This window comes from Phyllobates terribilis, unplaced genomic scaffold (genome assembly GCF_046119375.1).
Source record: "Phyllobates terribilis strain yellow unplaced genomic scaffold, ASM4611937v1 Scaffold_1__5_contigs__length_1240528914, whole genome shotgun sequence".
Taxonomy (NCBI): Eukaryota; Metazoa; Chordata; class Amphibia; order Anura; family Dendrobatidae; genus Phyllobates; species Phyllobates terribilis.
Genome location: NW_027362761.1, coordinates 499323555 through 499345933, shown reverse-complemented (window position 1 = coordinate 499345933; position 22379 = coordinate 499323555). Strand labels below are relative to the sequence as shown.

The 22379-nt window shown below is 42.3% G+C and overlaps 1 protein-coding gene across 1 annotated transcript in view; it reads left to right on the top strand.

Moving 5' to 3' along the window:
* Positions 1–22379, top strand: part of SERINC5 (serine incorporator 5) — an 81937-nt gene that overhangs the window by 23788 nt on the left and 35770 nt on the right. The window contains exon 2 of the mRNA XM_073680195.1: positions 18605–18772. Coding sequence (XP_073536296.1) covers positions 18605–18772 — 168 coding nt within the window. The remainder of the gene's footprint in view (positions 1–18604; positions 18773–22379) is intronic.

Below are 22379 nucleotides of genomic sequence, written 5' to 3'. Positions count from 1 at the left end.
AAATGCATGTATTTCTCCCGTGACCATACCATCACTTCATATCACAAATTTTAAGTCCTAAATTATGGTTACATACCAATATTATGTGAATCAGGGCCAAATACCAGTACACAAAGGGGGGATCACCACCCACATATACATCATCTAACCCTCTATGTGTACATAGAATCATATAACATAGATAAAATATAATCACAACAACTGTGCGGGTACAAATACATAGAAATCATTGGATATATATTTTTTCTTCTTTTTTGCGAATTCCTCTGTATTCGTATGACATCTAAGGCGAAATATCACGGATTGTGATCACGGGTGTGATATATAGCAATGTTGCAAAGACGGCCCCATCTATGGACGCACAATGGACCATACTCATCCAAACCAATAAATTCATTAGGCCTGCTGAAAAGATATCATAGTTAAAAACCACATCAAAAACAACATAAAACCGTTATTACACATATGGGTTGTATAGGACACCATGATGTAACTACAAGATAGGTTCACAAAAATGGGGCAAACGTATTATTTTCATTAAGGCCATTTGGGTGTAGGGTTCCAAGGGTCCAGATCCACCTTGTCTCCATACGGGCAAGTTTCTGTGAGATGGGCCCACCCCTTATCCCCCCGTCCACCATATCTATACCTTTTACCACCAACAGTTTAGCATTGCAATCGTGGTGGATTTTAAAGTGTTTAGGTATCGTCTTAAGGGATGATATATCTTTTTGTTCAGACGCAGCTATTATCCCAAGGACATGTTCTCTAACCCGTATTTTTAGGCAGCGCGTGGTCATCCCAACGTAGATAAGGCCACATGGGCATGTGGCATGATATATCACATTGCGTGATATACATGTAATATATTTTTTGATCTTATATATCTGTTTGCCCGTGGAATCGACAAATGTGGTACTTCTAGCCACGTTGGGACAGGCCACACACCGCCCACATGGTATACATCCGGGATTGACACTAATATTGTCCATAAATGTCTGCACTTTACCACCCTCATAATAGCTCCGGACCAAAATCTGAATAAACCTCCCGGAAGGCCTATTATATCGGGTAGGGGGAATTACTTGGAGTTCATCAATAGATGGATAGACTCTAAATTGAACCCACTGGTGGAGAATCTCCCTTCGTTCTTAAAGGATACGAGTGACCTGCTTAGAAGAGTAGACGGACTCTTTCTAGAGACCGATTCTTTATTGGTAACAGCCGACGTGGAGTCGCTATATACCAATATTAGACATGATGATGGCCTACGTGCCACCCATTATTTTCTGAGAGGGTCATCTCTAGCTATGGATATACAAGCTCTAATAATGGAGTTATTGGAATTTACACTTACTCATAATTTTTTTGTGTTTAAGGGGTCCTTCTACCTACAGCTCCAGGGGACTGCTATGGGGGCGGCCTTTGCCCCCTCATATGCTAACCTATTTCTGGGGCTGTGGGAGAAGGACCTCTCCCTGCCCGATCAGGGGTCGTCAATGGGCCGCGTCCTTTCTTGGACGCGGTACATTGATGACATCTTTCTGATCTGGCAGGGTTCATGTGAACATCTTGTTATATTCATGGATTCTTTAAACATCAATACAATGAACATACATATCACGTTTGCATACGATCCGCACAGAATTGAGTTTCTGGACGTATGTTTAATACGTGATAGGGACAATGCCGTCCAAACTAATATCTTTAGGAAACCGACTGCATCTAACACCCTTCTCCACGCTTCCTCATCCCATCCATCACATATGGTTCGAGCTGTTCCGGTGGGGCAGTTTCTGCATCTCCGCAGGATCTGCTCCACGGAGCAGGAATTTGAGAAACAATCATTGGAACTGAGGGAGCGTTTCTATGAGCGTGGGTATAGTCGTAGAATGATCAAAAAAGCCTATAATCGGGCCAAATACTCTTCACGGAATGATTTATTATATAAATCCCGTGATAAACAAGAGAATGATATGGTTAGATTTATAACAACATTCCACACTCAGATACCCGCCGTTAGAGATGCTCTCAACAAAGCTTGGCCAGTATTGAGAGCTGATCCTGTATTATCCCAATACGTCCCAAAAACACCGGCAATCGTATTTCGCCGCGCAAAAAATCTCCGTGACCATTTGGTCCGGAGCCATTATGAGGGTGGTAAAGTGCAGACATTTATGGACAATATTAGTGTCAATCCCGGATGTATACCATGTGGGCGGTGTGTGGCCTGTCCCAACGTGGCTAGAAGTACCACATTTGTCGATTCCACGGGCAAACAGATATATAAGATCAAAAAATATATTACATGTATATCACGCAATGTGATATATCATGCCACATGCCCATGTGGCCTTATCTACGTTGGGATGACCACGCGCTGCCTAAAAATACGGGTTAGAGAACATGTCCTTGGGATAATAGCTGCGTCTGAACAAAAAGATATATCATCCCTTAAGACGATACCTAAACACTTTAAAATCCACCACGATTGCAATGCTAAACTGTTGGTGGTAAAAGGTATAGATATGGTGGACGGGGGGATAAGGGGTGGGCCCATCTCACAGAAACTTGCCCGTATGGAGACAAGGTGGATCTGGACCCTTGGAACCCTACACCCAAATGGCCTTAATGAAAATAATACGTTTGCCCCATTTTTGTGAACCTATCTTGTAGTTACATCATGGTGTCCTATACAACCCATATGTGTAATAACGGTTTTATGTTGTTTTTGATGTGGTTTTTAACTATGATATCTTTTCAGCAGGCCTAATGAATTTATTGGTTTGGATGAGTATGGTCCATTGTGCGTCCATAGATGGGGCCGTCTTTGCAACATTGCTATATATCACACCCGTGATCACAATCCGTGATATTTCGCCTTAGATGTCATACGAATACAGAGGAATTCGCAAAAAAGAAGAAAAAATATATATCCAATGATTTCTATGTATTTGTACCCGCACAGTTGTTGTGATTATATTTTATCTATGTTATATGATTCTATGTACACATAGAGGGTTAGATGATGTATATGTGGGTGGTGATCCCCCCTTTGTGTACTGGTATTTGGCCCTGATTCACATAATATTGGTATGTAACCATAATTTAGGACTTAAAATTTGTGATATGAAGTGATGGTATGGTCACGGGAGAAATACATGTATTTATATTTGGATATCCCTAATATCCATTCATGGTGTGTAATTACATGTAAATAAGTCTATTGTTAATTAATTTGTCCTGTATTTATGCTCAGTTGTTACTGATGTTACTCACAATACTAATACGTAGAGGTAATAACCATCAATGATACATGTGTATCTATAGAAGTATATATATATATTACGGTATTTTGAATATTGGTGTCGTGAATAACATCTATGTGTATTAAGGGACAATATAGGGGTAAATAAGGGCTAAAATGGTAATATCAGTATCTGTGTTGAAATAGGGCTTAGACAGCAGTGTTCAGTGTGATATGTGGCGGTAATCTACCATCGACTCTGTACGCAGGTGCACCGCTGTCCCCTCACGCCTGGTTCCTTCGACATCCTGGGTAGCGTTTTTGCTGCGATGCCGGAGGGTCCTGTTGTCTGGGTTACGGCGACGCACTCTGCGTCACTTCCGGGTCGTGGGGTACAATAAGCAGTGGTTATGTTGCTATGATGATGCCCATGTGATCACCCACTTCCGGGTCGTGTGATACATTAAACAGTGGCTATGTCGCTATGACGATGCCCACGTGATCGACTACTTCCGGGTCGCGGGATATTTCTAACAGCGGCTATGGTCGCTATGACGATGCCCATGTGATCGCCCTCTTTTTCGGAATGGGCGTGACCTTTACTTGATTGGCTAGAAACATGGGCGACGTCATATTTAAACACTCCGGGCTCATCCAAGACCATCCCCTTGAGAAAGGCATTAGCGCCGAAACGCGCGTCGGGGAATCACACAGAGTACCGGTGCCACGCTACAAAGGTAACTAGATTCTACTCTTCATTTGCTTTTAGGGAGGAGAGGGAGAACACAGTATATTTGGGAGTCATTGGATATGACAATCTGTGATATTTGGATGGTTTCTCCCTTTTCCCCTTATGTGTATTTTTTTCTATGTGATAATGAGTGGTGAAATGGGGATATCAGTGAGATATACACCGGTTACCTGTGGTGATCTGCTGTAATACTCATATATGTTTTTAGTATGTTTTAACTCACTCACGTATTGGTTGCATATTTGCGTCACTCCGGATACTGTTTAAACAATAATGTCTAATAAAATATTTTCTATTTTTTTCATATAATGGGCCTTAGACTCGTTGTTTTTGCTTCGGCATCCTTCCTATAAAACTGATTTAAACGAGTGGTCAGAGACATATGTCCATGAGTAGGTTGCAAAATGTATGATGTATATATTGGATATTTAATCATATTTAGCAACTTAGTACTCGGTTCTAATTCTTTCTCTCATCTACTATGTTTTTTATATACCAGCTGTTGGATGTAAAAGCAACAGCGAGAGGGGGGTGTTACGAGCTCAGTCCCATGTTGACTTTCCCCGGCCCCCCGGCATTCTCCCCCCTTAGTGACATCTCATTCATAAACCCTTCTCCCTCTCCTTCATTCGCCCCAGCCGCTGCCTGTGCTCTGCTCCTTTCGTGTCCCCCGTGGAGTTTGGGGGGGATGAGGGGAATGACAAGACTGTCTGTTTGAGGCCGAAAGATGCTGCTGCTCATCACCACCACCGCCTGAGAGGCGGCCGCCTCTGCTCTCCGGCACCACTGCTGCTGCGGCTTCTTCTCCAGCAGTTGAGTCTTATTTCCAACTGTGCTACAACAAGTGGGGGAGGGAAGGAGAGAGGGAGGCTGCACAGAGAGGCGCAGGCCGCGACCTCCGCTCTGAGCACTGAGCTGGGCCCGAGCCTTGCAGCAGTGGGTTGATAGCGAGCGAGTGCAAATCCCACTGTGCCACCGACGGGAGCGGCACTGTGATCTGGCCGGTACCGGCCCTGGACATGTCAAGCGGATCACCCCCTCCTCCTCCTCTGCAGTCACCTGCCTTCATCTTGGCGCCCCCTCCTGTCACGTTGCCTCTGTACTAGGAAATTGCATAACTAGCAATCCCTGACATGACCGGCTCCATTGTGACACCTGACAGCAAGTACCGACCTCTTTAGTGACCTGTGCAGAGCACAGGCCTGCAGGGGTCACAGGGTACAGGCTGCCACCATGCCTACCTGATGGGTACATCTATGAAGCATTGTGAAATTAAATATTTTAGAAACGTGCACTTTCTCTTTTCTTTCTTTTCCATTTAACCAGACTGAGCCACAGCAACGCGTGGCCGGGTACAGCTAGTATGTTATAAAAATCACAATCCAAATCATTGAAAACACAAAGGGACATTCCTACAGACCTCCAGATGTATCCACTTCTTAGAAGATCTATGATGAAACAAACCATGAGTGCGGGTTTCCAATACTGCTTTGTCATACAGCACTGTCCATTTTTTTTAGTACTAGCTGGTAAGCTTGGGAAATCTCCATCCCTTTTTTTTTTTGCATACAAAAATAAAAATGTGATGATGCACAGAGATCAAACAGATGAAAATGTCCCTCTTTGTTCGGGCGTGAAAAAAAACAACTTAATGACTTGTGAATAAGGCTTTCTGAAAATTCTGGTCTCTAGAGCATCAGTACTGAGAGCGGTTGCATGAACATTTCTAGCTGTTCTTCATGTAGAACTTATTTCCTGAGCCATTTCTTTTGATCTCCCACAAGAGAATATTTGCATGTCTTGTATGTACAGTATTGGACTTTTCCTGTCCTTTTATGCCCGTCTGAAGTCTATTTGTTACCCTCAATCTTTATAACGCCTAAAATACAAAGCACAAATACCCCCACCACCTAAAAAGTAACAATGATGGTCACTTTATTTTGAAGTCGCGTCGTGTAGATTCCTGTCTGTATTGGACGTTCTGTTAGCACTTTCATATCTGTGTTTTATAAGGGAGAGATTATAATCAGGTTTTGGTAAATATAATTTTAGAATAATGTATGGGGGAAGGGATAATCAGTGTGGCGTTCTCCCTCTGTCGGAGCAATACATTATAATAAAGGTTAATGGATTAAATATAGTTGAAATGACCATAGCCCAGTCTTGTCATGCATTTTGCTCTGTTTATCATACATCCGTGTAGTAATTTCGTGAGGCTTTTTTAAACTATAATCCAGGTATTGTTACTTCCACACCTGTCCCCATTCGTTCATTTACACCTGAGCTGCAGCCTGCTCCTCCAGGCATCTGACTCTAATTAGAAACCTGCTTAAAGGGAACCTGTCATTGTGAAAATTTAGTCCAATCTGCAGGCTCCATCATATAGAAGCTGAGAAGATTGATATATAGTTTTGTGGGGAAACGTTCAGCATAATCTGTGTTTTAATCATTTAATCCTCTGCTCTTTCTGGGATTTTGGGTCCAGTGGGCGGGGCTATCAGTGACTGACAGCTCTGTATGTATAAGTGTGCATGCAGAGATAGCCGTCAGTCACTGCTAGGACCGTCCACTGGAATCAAAATCCCACAAAGAGCGGAGAATTAAATAATTAAAACCCAGATTATTTTATTCCCGCTGCACCCTTGAATATTTTTCTTTTTTGCGGTTTTGTTTTTAATCCGCCATACTGTTCCAGAGATATGGTCTTTTTAATTGAGAGCTAATGATTATAGTCTTTACGAGGGGGCAGTGCTCATAGGCTAAGCAGCCTAACAACACGCCCCTGAGGAACCCTGTGAGTACTGCCCCCTTTAAAAGACCTTAGAATTAGGCAGGTCTTTAAAAAGGCCCATTTCTCTGGAACTGTGTGGAGGATTTAAGAAAAAAAAGAGAATACTCTGGAGCAGCAGGAATAAAATATGAGCAAAATCTGTCCACTTTAGACCTACCCGGTGACAGGTCTGCTTTAATGATCGGAATAACCCTTTAAGGCTAGGGAATTAAACCCCCTATACATATTGGCTAGCTTTCTTACACAACTTCTCCGCACACAGGAACGCACCACTCGGCCGAGCGCTCCTGTGTTCCCTATGATGAGCTGTTACCAGACTCTCCTGAAAGTGGCTCATCTCCAACATAACTAAAGGTTCAGCTATTGGAAATCCAAAGAGCCGCATCCTTCTTTCCTTGGACATCTTTTTTTTGGGAAGTTAAGAGACCCACATATACATTCGACTGTCAGCCAATCCCTCAGATATTGGTGGGTTCAGGCAACTTTGGTATTATGTAAATGGGGAGCTTAAAGGGGTTTTCCCACGAACAAAAGTTCATTTTAACAATTGGCTGTATCTGACCGTGTACGGAACATGGTGTGATCATACCGCAGGGGAGGAAGGAAAAGAGTATACAGACATTACAGCAGGGGATCACAGCTGATTCATTTTTGTGAGGTAAAATATTGTTTAAAAACAGACAGGGAAATGTTTTACCTCACAAAATGAATCCTCTGCTATCCTGTGCTGTCCTGTCTGTATACTCTTTTGCTTCCTCCCCTGCCCAGGAGCTGTGGTATGATCAGACCATTTTCCTATACGGTCAAACACAGCCAGTTATTAAAATGAACTTTTGTTCATGGGAAAACCCCTCTAAGGCTGGGGCTACACATGTCGTGCAACATTAAGCTCATAATGTCAAATGCGACATCGCATCAAACAATGGCTAGTGAGGTTATGTTGTGTCCTGCGACACGACCCTTCAAAGGAAATTAAATCTTTTTTATTTTTGGTGCCAAGTTGCTTGTGACTCTGCTCCCATAGACTTTAATGTGGATGCAACTCGCATTCTACTTTTTTTTATTTTTCTCTTTTTTTTTAATGCAGGCAAATCACTGCTTTAGATAGTTGTGTCACAGCTAGTTGCACCGATATTTATGTACTACCTTGATAACTTTATTAGGGCAACCATAGATTTCTGGGAAACGTGGCAAAAGTTTCACAAATCAAAATCACGTGTAACTTTCAACCAAATATAGATCTATCTTTAGATAGATAGATATGTACGTGTTTCAATTGAACGTTATTTTGGATCTGACAACATATCGCTATCGTCCCTTGTTATCTTCCATATGTTACCGAGTCTAAAGCTCTTTTCATAGAAATCAAAAGATATATTTCTAGCAAAGGAACACAAGTTAGAAATCTGTATAGAAATATGTAAGAAATGTAAACTTCCCTGCTTTTTGTTAGTCTGCAGCATTTTCTGTATGACCAGTCTTCGAAAATCCTGCACATGACAAAGAAGTTGGGGTATGTTCACATGGTGTCTTATTCAGGCTATTTCTGCCTGAAGAAGTGCCACAAAACGACCCCAGAAAAAAAACATAATGCACAGTAATGTAAAAACGACATTGCTGTGCACTTGTTCCGTCTTAAGTTGCTTTTAACCTCTGCAGGGTTTCGGAACCGCAAAGCAGTTAAAAGAAGTGCCATGTTCAGTCTTCGCTGAAAAATCACAGCAACCCTTCCAGGGAAAAGCCTGCCAGCTTTAGGGCCGCACGGTGCCTCAGTGGGTAGCACTGTTGCTTTGCAGCACTGGTTCAAATTCAACCAAAGACTACATCTTCAAGGAGTTTGTATGTTCTCCCCGTGTTTGCGTGTGTTTCCTCCAGGTTCTCTGGTTTCTTCCTACACTCCAAAGACATACTGATAGGGAATTTAGCTTGTGAGCCCCAATGGGGACAGTGATGATAATGTCTGCTTAATTAATGGCGAGTAAAACAAATCAAATAAATTAGTTCCATCTTCAGCTAGTGGTCCATGAAAGGTTCACCTGATTAGATAATGGATGTCTTATATCCTTCTACAGGTTTCTGCTGCAGCTGGTTGTCTTACAGCCACACACAGGGCAGTGAGGATGAAGTGCAGGAGGAGGGAGTAATGGCTGAATTCATGAGATCATAGAAAAGATTTCTTTATATATTTTTCAGTTTTAATTGCAATTTAAAAGTCAAAATAACATCAAGGAAAAGTAGAAGGTTATGGGAGGAAATTCTGGGATATTTATTTGTTTTCTTTGTGCATTTTCTGTGTTTAGAATTCCTTTCAAAACCCTCTTTAAACCTGCGGGATACAGAACGGTAGTAATAAAAGGTGGACATGGGGGATCGTTGTGTGCCTTCGCACTGCCTGCCCGTCCGCGTCATCATGGAGGGCACAGGAAGCATCTGCTGTAGATCCAGTGGTCAGCCAGACTATGTGGCTTGTTGTAATCCTTAGGGATACACGGTGATTGTAGTGTAGTGTTCGGAAAACCATAGCATCTTGTTGTCCTGTAGAGGCCTTTCATTGTGGTTTCTCTGATGTTAGCCCAACTGACTGAGGTTCTTCACGTCGAGCGGTGTCACTTACCATAGACCTTCTCTACTCGCCGTTTGTTCCTTTTTTAGAAAAGAAAAAATATATAAGAAATGGAAACCTCATGTTGGCGACAGATGAAAACATCCCCCTTGTCATCTTGTCTACACATTTAGCTTATTACTGGTGTATTCTTAGCTAGGCCTGCTATTAGGGCTCTAAATACAGAGCGAACTGTGAGCAGCCCTGTGATTTCGATGGAGACACCATGCCAGACTTGTTTTAATGTGAAGTCCAGTATTGAGGAGCCATTGACCCTCCCTTAGCAAAGTGCTTGGATCTACGTGATCACAGAATGACACTGTGGACATTATATGACTATGTTGGAAGAGTATGGCACCATGTGGGCACAGTATTGTACTGATTAGGTACCCTTTTAGTTTTATATGAGCAACGTATAACAGGGTCTGGGCACTGCTTATATGCACCTTATACTGTATGAACAGCTATGGCACTGACTGAGCACTGCATGACTGGGCTGTTAATCTAAGGCCATGGTCACACGTTCAGTATTTGGTCAGTATTTTACCTCAGTATTTGTAAGACAAAACCAGGAGTGGGTGATAAATACAGAAGTGGTGACGTGTTTCTATTATACTTTTCCTCTGATTGTTCCTCCTGGTTTTGGCTTATAAATACTGAGGTAAAATACTGACCAAATACTGAACGTGTCCTAAGACTCCATGACAGTATGTGGCGGTGATATATTTTACCTCCTCATTTTTACTTTATAAGAAACTTGTGAGAAATGTTTATGTTGGTGTCAACGAAATCCGCCACATTTCTGTCTGTGATAAAATCTTATGTACGCCTATTTGTCCTTTTTATTATAAAATATATATTGCACTTACAATTTGGACAAGAGATAGTGGCCACGGGGGTGTGGGGGTTGCAATCACGCCCAGGTCCCGGAGCTCAGGGGCCTAAAAGGGCACTTTTGTACATATGAGGAAACCAAATACTATTAAAAACCTGTGATAATTTGGGGTCCTGTTAGAGGTTTTGTATTGGGACCCAAAAGCTTAGCTATCCCACAATATGGCCATCAGCCAACCTATGGGCTTAATGGAGGTCGGTGGTTTAATTTGTGACTATTAGACCATGTGCACAATCTTCTATTTTTCCCTGAGATTCTCTTGACCACACTTCGCCCAGGGGCAAACATATCATTGGTGCAACCTGTGCAGCCGCACAATGGCCTGAGAGGTGACGGGGCCCATTTCTACTTCCAAAGCAGGTGCAATTTTAGGAGCTCTTGGGCTGCAAAGGGCCCATATATTGTTCTTGCTCAGGGGCCCTTTTCTGTCTGTGTCCACCAGTGACTTCACCTGTTTATATGATGAAATGTAGCTTGTACGCCTCACTGTGTCACAGGCCGTCACTGAGTATAGACGGGCGGCTACTTAATTAGGTACCAGCCTCGGGTAGGGGTCCCCTCATTCCATCAGAATAGATCCTTTCTTTGCACGGAATCAGCAAGGTGCTGGAAACTTTCTCCTGTAAAAATCTGTATGATGGGACATGTCCCGTCTGTAGTGTGCACGGCAGACACGGTGCGCTCTGTAGTCGTCTGTGACTGTTTGTTTCTGGACTGTCTGGAATGGGAACTGACGAGACTGTGCTGCTTATATAGTGAAGAAAAACACCCATCGTCTCCCGTACATTCCTTGTGCCTTGTGAATCCTCCACCGATTGTGACCTGGCCCTTCCGACAACTGAAAGAGACTTGTCAGTTACGGAAATTACTCTATAAAGACTTTGATCTTCATAATCCTTCATGTGTAATATCTTATGAAGTGTACAGTTACCTTTGTTTTATCTACATGACCACATAATTGTGAATGCCCATGCCTTAAAGGGGTTTTCCAATAATCTTATTAATTCCTCTTCTTTCTCGCAGACTTGCCCCAATTGCCATTAATTGTAGATAATGTAATAGTTGCATCCTTTTACTCCAGCGCAGTGTCCCTAATCTCCCTGTCCCGTCCTCTATTTACAATGGCTGCAAGCGTCACAGCCCATATACCCCATGTGATGTCAGCAGCCAATCAGTGGCTTTAGTGGTATATGTTCAGACAGCAAAAACATGAACATATTATTGGAAAATTTAAAAACTACTGGGGGAACTGGAGCGTGGCTGGGGGACGGAACTGGAGCGTGGCTGGGGGACGGAACTGGAGCGTGGCTGGGGGACGGAACTGGAGCGTGGCTGGGGGACGGAACTGGAGCGTGGCTGGGGGACGGAACTGGAGCGTGGCTGGGGGACGGAACTGGAGCGTGGCTGGGGGATGGAACTGGAGCGTGGCTGGGGGACGGAACTGGAGCGTGGCTGGGGGACGGAACTGGAGCGTGGCTGGGGGACGGAACTGGAGCGTGGCTGGGGGATGGAACTGGAGCGTGGCTGGGGGACGAAACTGGAGCGTGGCTGGGGGACGGAACTGGAGCGTGGCTGGGGGACGGAACTGGAGCGTGGCTGGGGGACGGAACTGGAGCGTAGCTGGGGGACGGAACTGGAGCGTAGCTGGGGGACGGAACTGGAGCGTAGCTGGGGGAGGCTCAGGCACTGGATCTTGAGGAATACAAGTTGTAAAGATCCATAAAAAAACAAGTTTACTTTAGTTTGCTTTCTATTGAAAATGAGGAGTCCAATGTTCTTTTGCTGTCACAGGGAGATGGGATCATCTGTAATTGCTGTAGAGTCACAGAAACTGTTTCACTGTTGTGCCAACACAGGAGAAATAAAACATTACACAACAGCCATTGAAATTAAAGGGGATGTGCACTACCTGGACAACCCTATTTTCAGTGAAGTAGTCCCCATTATAAAATAAAAAAAATCATATGCTCACCTGTCGTACCAGCGCCATTCCAGCGATGTCGACACTGAGACTTTCGGGGTTTGTGTAGCATTATAATACCACATGAGCCCTTCAGCCAATTAGCGGCCGTCATAGGACTGCTGCGCTCTCACTTCTTCCGCTTATCCAACATTTGTCCTAGAGAAGTAAAAGCGCAGCAGCTGATTATTACCTGCAGGGGGTCACGTAGCATCGCTTGGGAAACCGGGAGTCAACATCACTGGAAATTGAGGGTCTGGGAGCCTAGTGTATGTTATTTTTAATTTACAAGGAGGACAAATTCATTTAAAAGGGGTTGTCCAGGGAGGTTAAAGGGCCTTTTTATATGGGAAGATAAAGTGCTCGTAACAAGTGCCGATTTGACAAGATAGGGAGTCGTTTAGACCTGCAACACTTGCATCCACATGTCGCAGTTTTCATGATAGGGATCACTTGCCGTTCCTCCAGCCTGTGCTGCATCCATTACGACATGCAGATGCCCATTTACAGGAGTTCTGCCAACAGACGTGTGAATTAACATTCATCTTCTGATCGCAACACATGTTTACACCGGTAATGATTGCAGTTGCTCGTTTTGCCGATTATCTTCCCATGTTATGGGCCCTTTATACCACAGTTCGTCACCTTTGAGCTATGATCGATAATTGTGCTCTTGCATCCTGCCCTGCCCTCATGTATATGGCCACTGCAGTCATGGCTCATGATCTGGTAACTCTTCTGATGGGATGAATTATGGCTATAATTATTATTATTATGTCATTTTGTCTCATTTGTGTTTGCGCTGAAAACTATACTTAACCTGGCAGGTGGATACATGCATAGAAGAGCTGTACCTGTATACAGATCATATGATAATTATCAGTCTTGGTAGAAAACACATGTAATGTCACTTCTTCTGTGTGTTTTGGATTTTATTTTCGCCATTTTTCTACTAAGGGGGGTTTTCTTGGGATTTTATGTATGATCTTTGGAATGTGCATAAAGGACACAGCTCTCTCCTGGTTCTCCTCTTATCTTTCTAACCGCTCCTTCAGTGTATCGTTTGCTGGCTCCACTTCTGCCCCTCTTCCTCTCACTATTGGGGTCCCTCAGGGGTCAGTCCTTGGCCCTCTTCTCTCTCTACACATCCCCAATTGGACAGACCATCATCAAATTTGGCTTTCAGTACCATCTTTGCTGATGACACACAACTATACACTTCAACCCCTGACCTAGGGTTCCCTACTTGCTAGGGAAAGTAGATCAAATCCCAAACTGTTCTTTACGTATATAAATAGTAAAAGGATTAAATCGGATAATATTGGACCGATAAAAAGTGAGGAAGGCAAAATCATAGAGAAAGATGAGGATAAAGCTAATCTATTAAACAATTTTTTTTCGACAACTTTCACAAAGGAAATAGAACTAACAGGAGAAATGAGAAGTGACAAGCTTAATCCTCCACTAAGTATGACAAATCTAACCCAAGTTGAGGTACAGAAACGCTTCAGTAACATTAAAATAAACAAATCACCAGGACCTGATGGCATACACCCACGGGTACTAAGGGAACTAAGTAATGTGATAGACAGACCGTTATATCTTATATTTAAGGACTCTGTTGAGACTGGGTCTGTACCACTTGATTGGCGACAGGCGAATGTAGTGCCAATATTCAAAAAGGGAGCGAAAAGTGACGCCGGAAACTATCGGCCGGTGAGTCTGACGTCCGTTGTGGGCAAAATTTTTGAAAGCTTCATTAAAGAGGCAATTACGGAGCATCTTGATGCTAATAATCTTTTAATCCCGAACCAACATGGATTCATGAGGAATCGCTCCTGCCAAACAAACCTGATTGACTTCTACGAGGAGGTTAGCTCTCGAGTAGATCAGGGGGAACCAGTGGATGTCGTGTATCTCGACTTCTCAAAAGCGTTCGATAGCGTGCCACATAATAGGTTGGTATACAAAATGAGAATGATGGGGCTGGGGGAAAATGTCTGCAAGTGGGTAGCTAACTGGCTAAAGGATAGAAGGCAGAGGGTGGTTATAAATGGAATATACTCAGAATGGGTAAGCGTCACTAGTGGGGTACCACAGGGGTCTGTACTAGGCCCAATGTTATTTAATATCTTTATTAACGACATAGTCAACGGGATAAATAGTAAAATATCAATATTTGCAGATGACACAAAGTTATGTAAAACAATTAATACAAAAGAGGACAGTGCAGACCTACAGAGGGATTTGGATAAGCTGGGTAGGTGGAGCATTAAATGGCAAATGAGGTTTAATGAGGAGAAATGTAAGGTCATACATATGGGAAGGAAAAATGGAAGTTACCAGTACTCACTGAATGGGAAATCATTGGGGAATTCAGAGAAGGAGAAGGACTTGGGCATCTTGATTGATAGCAAACTAAATTGGAGTGCCCAAAGTCAGGCCGCTGCTGTAAGGGCAAACAGGGTAATGGGATGTATCAGAAGAGGTATAGCTGCAAAGGATGAGAACATTGTTCTTCCACTGTACAAAGCACTGGTCAGACCACACTTGGAATACTGTGCTCAGTTATGGTACCAATATATAGAAAGGATATAAATGAGCTTGAAAAGGTACAAAGGAGGGCAACAAAATTAATAAAGTGAATGGAGGGACTGCAATACCCAGAGAGGTTGGCAAAACTAGGACTATTCAGCCTGGAAAAGAGAAGGTTGAGGGGGGACATAATAAATGTGTACAAATATGTTAGGGGACAGTATAGAGATCTTGCCCGGAATTTGTTCAAAAGGAGGGATATTACGGTAACAAGAGGGCATTCACTAAGACTGGAAGAGAAAAGGTTTCAGCACCAGCATAGGAAGGGGTTCTTTATGGTAAGAGCAGTGAGAATATGGAATTCACTGAGTGAGGATTCACTACACCAGTTCAAGCGGGGACTGGATGCATTTCTAGATACCAGGCAGATTTCAGCATATACTTAAAAATAAAATAAAATAGTAGGTTGATACAGGGATTTATTCTGACTGCTGGTTTCAGAGTCGGGAGGGAATTTTTCCTCAGGTGAAGATTGGCTAAATCATTTGGGGTTTTTGCCCTCCTCTGGATCAACTTTAGCAATTACAGAACTAACAGGTCGAACTTGATGGACGCAAGTCTTTATTCGGCTTTACAAACTATGTTACTATGTTACCTCATCCCCGCTGTAGTGCAGATTACTAGCGACTGTCTGTCCGCAGTTTCCAACATAATGTCAGCTCTATATGAAACTCAACCTTTCCAAAACGGAACTACTTCTGCTCCCGCTGTCTACTTATCTCCCTAATTCTGACAGGCTGGCTGTCTGGGTGTTATATTCGACACCAATCTTTCCTTTGCCTCTCATATACAGTGAGTACGGAAAGTATTCAGACCACTTTACATTTTTCACTCTTTGTTTCATTGCAGCCATTTGGTAAATTCTAAAAAGTTCATTTTTTTTTCTCATTAAAGTACACTCTGCTTCCCATCTTGACTGAAAAAAACAGAAATGTAGAAATTTTTGCAAATTTATTAAAAAAGAAAAACTGAAATATCACATGGTCATAAGTATTCAGACCCTTTGCTCAGTATTGAGTAGAAGCACCCTTTGAGCTAGTACAGCCATGAGTCTTCTTGGGAATGATGCAACAAGTTTTTCACACCTGGATTTGGGTATCCTCTGCCATTCTTCCTTGCAGATCCTCTCCAGTTCCGTCAGGTTGGATGGTGAACGTTGGTGGACAGCCATTTTCAGGTCTCCACCGATGCTCAATTGGGTTTAAGTCAGGGCTCTGGCTGGGCCTGTCAAGAATGGTCACAGAGTTGTTCTGAAGCCACTACTTTGTTACTTTAGCTGTGTGCTTAGGGTCATTGTCTTGTTGTAAGGTGAATCTTTGGCCAAGTCTGAGGTCCAGAGCACTCTAGAAGAGGTTTTCATCCAGGATATTTCTGTACTTGGCCGCATTAATGTTTCCTTTAATTGCAACCAGTCGTCCTGTCCCTGCAGCTGAAAAACACTCCCATAGCATGATGCTGCCTCCACCATGTTTCACTGTCGGGATTGTATTGGGCAGGTGATGAGCAGTGCCTGGTTTTCTCCACAAATACCGCTTAGAATTATCACCAAAAAGTTCTATCTTTGTCTCATCAGACCAGAGAATCTTTTTCTCATAGTCTGTGAGTCCTCCATGTGTTTTTGAGCAAACTCTATGCAGGCTTTCATATGTCTTGCACTGAGGAGAGGCTTCCGTTGGGCCACTCTGCCATAAAGGCCCAACTGGTGGAGGGGTGCAGTGATAGTTGACTTTGTGGAACTTTCTCCCATTTCCCTACTGCATCTCTGGAGCTCAGCCACAGTGATCTTGGGGTTCTTCTTTACCTCTCTCACCAAGGCTCTTCTCCCACGATTGCTCAGTTTGACTGGACGGCCAGGTGTAGGAAGACTTCTGGTGGTCCCAAACTTCTTCCATTTAAGAATTATGGAGGCCTGTGTGCTCTTAGGAACGTTGAGTAATGCAGAAATTCTTTTGTAACCTTGGCCAGATCTGTGCCTTGCCACAATTCTGTCTCTGAGCTCCTTGGGCAGTTCCTTTAAGCTCATGATTCTCATTTGATCTGACATGCACTGTGAGCTGTGAGGTCTTATATAGACAGGTGTGTGCTTTTCCAAATCAAGTCCTATCAGTTTAATTAAACACAGCTGGACTCCAATGAAGTAGTAGAACCATCTCAAGGAGGATCACAAGGAAATGGACAGCATGTGACTTAAATATGAGTGTCTGAGCAAAGGGTCTGAATACTTATGACCATGTGATATTTCAGTTTTTCTTTTTTAATAAATTTGCAAAAATTTCTACATTTCTATTTTTTTTCAGTCAAGATGGGGTGCAGAGTGTACTTTAATGAGAAAAAAAAATGAACCCCCCTACATCTCCTCCCTCATTTCTGTTTATCGGCCTACCCGTTCTCTACGCTCCATAAGCTACCTTCGACTAACATCCGCACTAATCCGTACCTTCCAGTCCCAGATCCAAGACTTCTCCCCAGCTGCACCTATTCTTTAGAATGCACTACCCCAAGAAATTAGGACCAACCACAACTTACACAGTTTTAGGTGCTCCCTAAAAACACACATACAGCTCTGGCAAAAATTAAGAGACCACTGCAAAATTTTCATTTTCTCTGATTTTTTCTCATTATAGGTATATTTTTGAGTAAAATGTACATTGTTGTTTTATTCTATAAACTACTGACAACATGTCTCCGAAATTCAAAGCTAAAAGTTTTGTATTTATTTGCAGCAAATGAGAAATCGTCAAAATAATAAAAAAGAAATAGTGCTCTCAGACCTCAAATAATGCAAAGAAAACAAGTTCTTATTCATTTAGAAACAACAATACTCATGTTTTAACTCGGGAAGAGTTCAGAAATCAATATTTGGTGGAATAACCATGATTTTTAATCACAGCTTTCATGTGTCTTGGCATGCTTTCCACCAGTCTTTCACTCTGCTTTTGGGTGACCTTATGCCACTCCTGGCACAAAAATGTAAGCAGTTCTTCCTTGTTTGATGGCTTGTGAGTATCCATCTTCCTCTTGATTACATTCCAGAGGTTTTCAATGGGGTTCAGGTCTGGAGATTGGGCTGGCCATGACAGGCTCTGGATGTGGTGCTCCTTCATCCACACATTGATTGACCTAGCTGTGTGGCATGGGGCATTGTCCTGCTGGAAAAACAGTGCTCAGAGTTGGGGAACAAGCAGGGTCGTCATTATTTTTGCTTTAATTATTATATGATCTTTAATTATGTTACTTATGACTGTTGTATATGAACCTCTGAATTGTAAAGCACTGCGGAATATGTTGGCGCTATATAAAGATGATGATTATTATTATTATTATATTATGTGACCAATCATGGAACAGCGCAACCACGTCAATTTAGTACTTGGCACTAGTGTGACTGCGCCTGCTACCACCGCTCACACCAAATGTACATACTTGGCTACAAGATGGAGAATGGGAAAAAGGTGAGGAAGTCGACGTTTTCGACCTCTCAGCAGACCTGCTTGCTGCAACCTGTAGTCTGCCAGACTGCCATATAACAGCCTGTGTCTGCTGATGGGTCTGGAGATGTATATTTCTATTGATGCAATGAATATGAAGACCCTGGTGGACATATCTAGGCTTGCACAAGATCTATCTTCCTACAGAGTGTTCATCCATCAAGTCGCCATGGCCCGAGATCGAGCGGAAGGCCATTATTATTATTATTAATAATAATATTATGTGTTAGGGTAGAGGTTGGTTGAAATTAATAGTCCTTTTTCTTGTTTTGCAGGTGGCCTGCTGCTGCGGGGCTGCGGCCTGCGCCCTGTGCTGTACATGCTGCCCGAAGATCAAGCAGTCCACCAGCACCCGCATTATGTATGCCTTTTTCTTCATTCTGGTCACCATACTCTGCGCTGTCATGATGTCCACAAGTGTGGCCAAACTCATGGAAGACCATGTAAGTTATCCATGAAGTCAAGGAAACTATAATATGAAAACTCAGCTCAGCAGTCATTCTACAACTTTATACTGATGTCTTTAAAGGGAATCCATCCGCAGGTTTTTGCTTTATAATCTGAAAGCAGCATAATGTAGAGTCCCTAATTCTAGCAGTGTGTCACTTACTAGGCTGTGAGTTGCTGTTTCAATAAAATCAAGGTTTTGCTTTTAAAACGTCCACCTAAGGCTAGGTTCACATCTGCCTCTGTCTCAGATTCCATTAAAATGGATTTTTTTGTTTTTACAGAAAAGTCACAAAAACCCAATGCGCACCCCATTATATCTGCTGGGGGCTGCTGGTATACGGCACTTCTGTTTTTTTTTTTTTTTTTAAATATAACTTTGCAGGTGTGTCTGGTGCTGGTGGCCACTGAAGTCCTTTATATTATCTAGATCAGGGGTCTCAAACTCAGCTGGGCATATGGGCCGCACACAGAAAAACATTTAATTTTGGGGGCCGCATTATTTGCATGACAAAGTGACATTTTTAGTGATACCATTTTATTTTCTATACACCTTTTGAACTGGTCCTCATCTTGCAGACACGGTCTCCCATCCAGGTCCCCCATATTGCAGACACGGTCTCCCATCCAGATCCCTCATATTGCAGTCACAATCTCCCATCCAGATGTCAGCTGCTTGCCTCTGATAGGCCGGCGGCTGACACTGGTATTGCTGTGCAGAGAGCCGGTCTCTGCGCGGCAATACACTGCATTACAGCGCTGATGGCGGCTGCTGGAGAGAGCTGCGATCGTTACGGGGTCTGTGCCTGCGGGCCGCAAGAAGCAGCCGAAGGGGCCGCGTGTTTGAGACCCCTGGTCTAGATCGTGCTGTACCCCGGTCGGGAGGGTCATTCCTGTGATTGTCCAGGACGGCCGGCATGAAGCAGCATTAGACACCCATCATAAAAAACATTTATTGGTATTATTTAGGCAAAAGCATTTTTTCGTTTTTTTTTTAAAGAATTTTTTAAAAAAAATAATGTTTTGTGTAATCTAGCGAACAAGCGGACACAAATGCCTTGTAAATTGAAGTCTGTTCACACAGGACACTGCTGGTAAATGCGCTGCTGGTAAATGCGCTGCTGGTAAATGCACTGCTGGTAAATGCATGTCGTTTTTGTAGCTCTTTCAGAAATCCAATACTGCAACAAAAATAAATGCCTTACATCCAATAGCGTCTGCCCTGCTTGCAAAACATGTGAGGATTAGGCCTCAAAAGACTGTCGGTTTTCACGCACATGTTCTGATTTATTTTTCACACAAAAAAAAATATACCCTTTATAGTCTATGGGACTGTTCACATGTCTGAGTTTTTTTATTTTTTTTTTGGTGTACCCCAAAAAAAACCACAGGGAAATGACTATTTTAACTCCATTTAAATCAGTGGGCCCGTTAAGAAAAAGGAAAAAAAAAAATGTAAGGCACATGAATGCCATCAAAGTGTTGTCCGTCTTTTACTGTTTAATCCATAGGAGACGCTTGGAATTTTTTTTTTTTGTTTTATTTTTTTACATACAAGAAGATGAAATGACACTCGCGATAAAAATGGATGCACCGATAAAGAATTGATGAAAATCGGATCTGCTCACTGATGAAAGGCGGCCCATTTGATTCTTCTACGCAAAAGAAAATAACAAAAAAATAGACCGTCGGGGCTTATGTCCAAACCTCCCCCAAAACGGGATTTGAGTGTGTGCCCCCAGTAGGCGTATACATGATTCACAGTATGTGTCACTCTGTGCCGTCATGTCTACAACTGTTCAAGTTTAAAGAGGACGTGTCACTTGCCATAAATATATATTTCTTTTTACCTGGTGTAAATGCCACTGTTTTACTGAATTTGTAGATGTTTTTCTTTGGTTCCTGCTACTCTTCCCTGTATATAAGTCTATTTAATCAAGTGGGCGTGGCCCTCAAGAAGATGGCTGCAGAGAACAGTTGAGGGCCACACCGACTTGGCTAAAAGGACTAGGGTAGAGGAGGTCATATCTCGGGAACAGAGGTAGGGGGGCAAAAAACCAAAATGTCAGAGAGTGGAGAACAGCGGCATTTATACTAGGTAAAAATGCCATATTTATGGCAAGTACCAGGTTCTCTTTAAAGGGGTACTCCCATCTCCAAGATGTAGTAGGTGTAATAATAATAATATTAGCAAATACCTCCAATTAGAAATGTAGTATAGTTTTTCTAATTCACATTGTCCCTTTCCTCATGTGCAGACATTGCAGGACATAAGGTATCCATGGTTACGATCACTGATATAGTGACAGTTAGCTAGTTGCTAGTGGCTGTCATCATGGATACCTAAGGTCCTGTGATGCCTGCACATGAGGAAAGAGACATAGAAAATCTGAAAAACTATACTACATTTCTAATTGGAGGTATTTGCTAATATTATTATTATTACACCTACTAGATATTGGGATAGGATCTTGGAGATGGAAATACCCCTTTAAGTAAAAAAAGAAAAGAAAAGAAGACCCCTTATACTGATATAAACACAAGTAATCTTTATTAAGTGAGAAAAAAGGACATGATCTTTAAAACATTAAAAAACATACAAATAGGGATTAGCCATGATGCAGGAAAAATCAATGATGATAACACAGGGTCAGGGTCAATCCATCAAATCATATCACTTCATAATCAAAATGAATAGATGGCTAAACAACGGGAATCCGGGTATATAAAAAATAACAATTAGGGAAATGTGTACTACAGCAGCATTAAAGTGCAGTGCAAGGACCAATAAAAAATAAATCCGGCAATATAAATACAGTAATTATGAAAAGTAATTCATAACGCTATTAAACACAGTACCCACCAGTGATTGGATACATAAATAATAGAATAATCAATAATTTGTTATGTACCACAGCAATGTTAAAGTGTCAATGCTAAAGGGATTGAAAGTGCAAATAATAGGAAATAAAGAGAAATACATTATATAATTCTAAAATAAAGTAAAACACTAGCCCCTAGGGAATAGGTGCTGCTGACAGAAAAACAGATCCTGTTTGACAAACCCGTGGAGAAAGGTAATCAGATAAAAAATTGATACTATCGCGCTAAACAGCTAGTGGCAGAAATGGAAGAAACAAAAATAAAGAGGACGTGCAATGATAAATATCCATACTAATTGCATGTATAAAGTAATGCTCAGATAATCCCTTCAAAAATCATGGTAATTCAAACTTCCACACAGGTATTTATGATCAGTGCCTCCAATACAAGAAATAACAATTTGTGGTGTTCTGCTATCTACAGTATCTATCTATCTATAAATAATTCATCAATCTCTTTCTATTAAAACATGTCCGCTTATAATGCTACAAATAGTTACCACTGCAGACCTAGCAAATCAGCTAACAATCATGCATGTGAAACACACGAAGGAGTAACAAAACGAAGACCTACAGTTTGCTGATATAGCGTCCTTGTTATAGCGTCTTGTGATTCTAAATTATATTTAGAATCAGTCGGAGGCTGCCCACTGATTTCTTAAATAAAAAGGGCAACCACAGACTGGTGGTAGGTTCCCTTTAAAAGGAATCTATCAGCAGG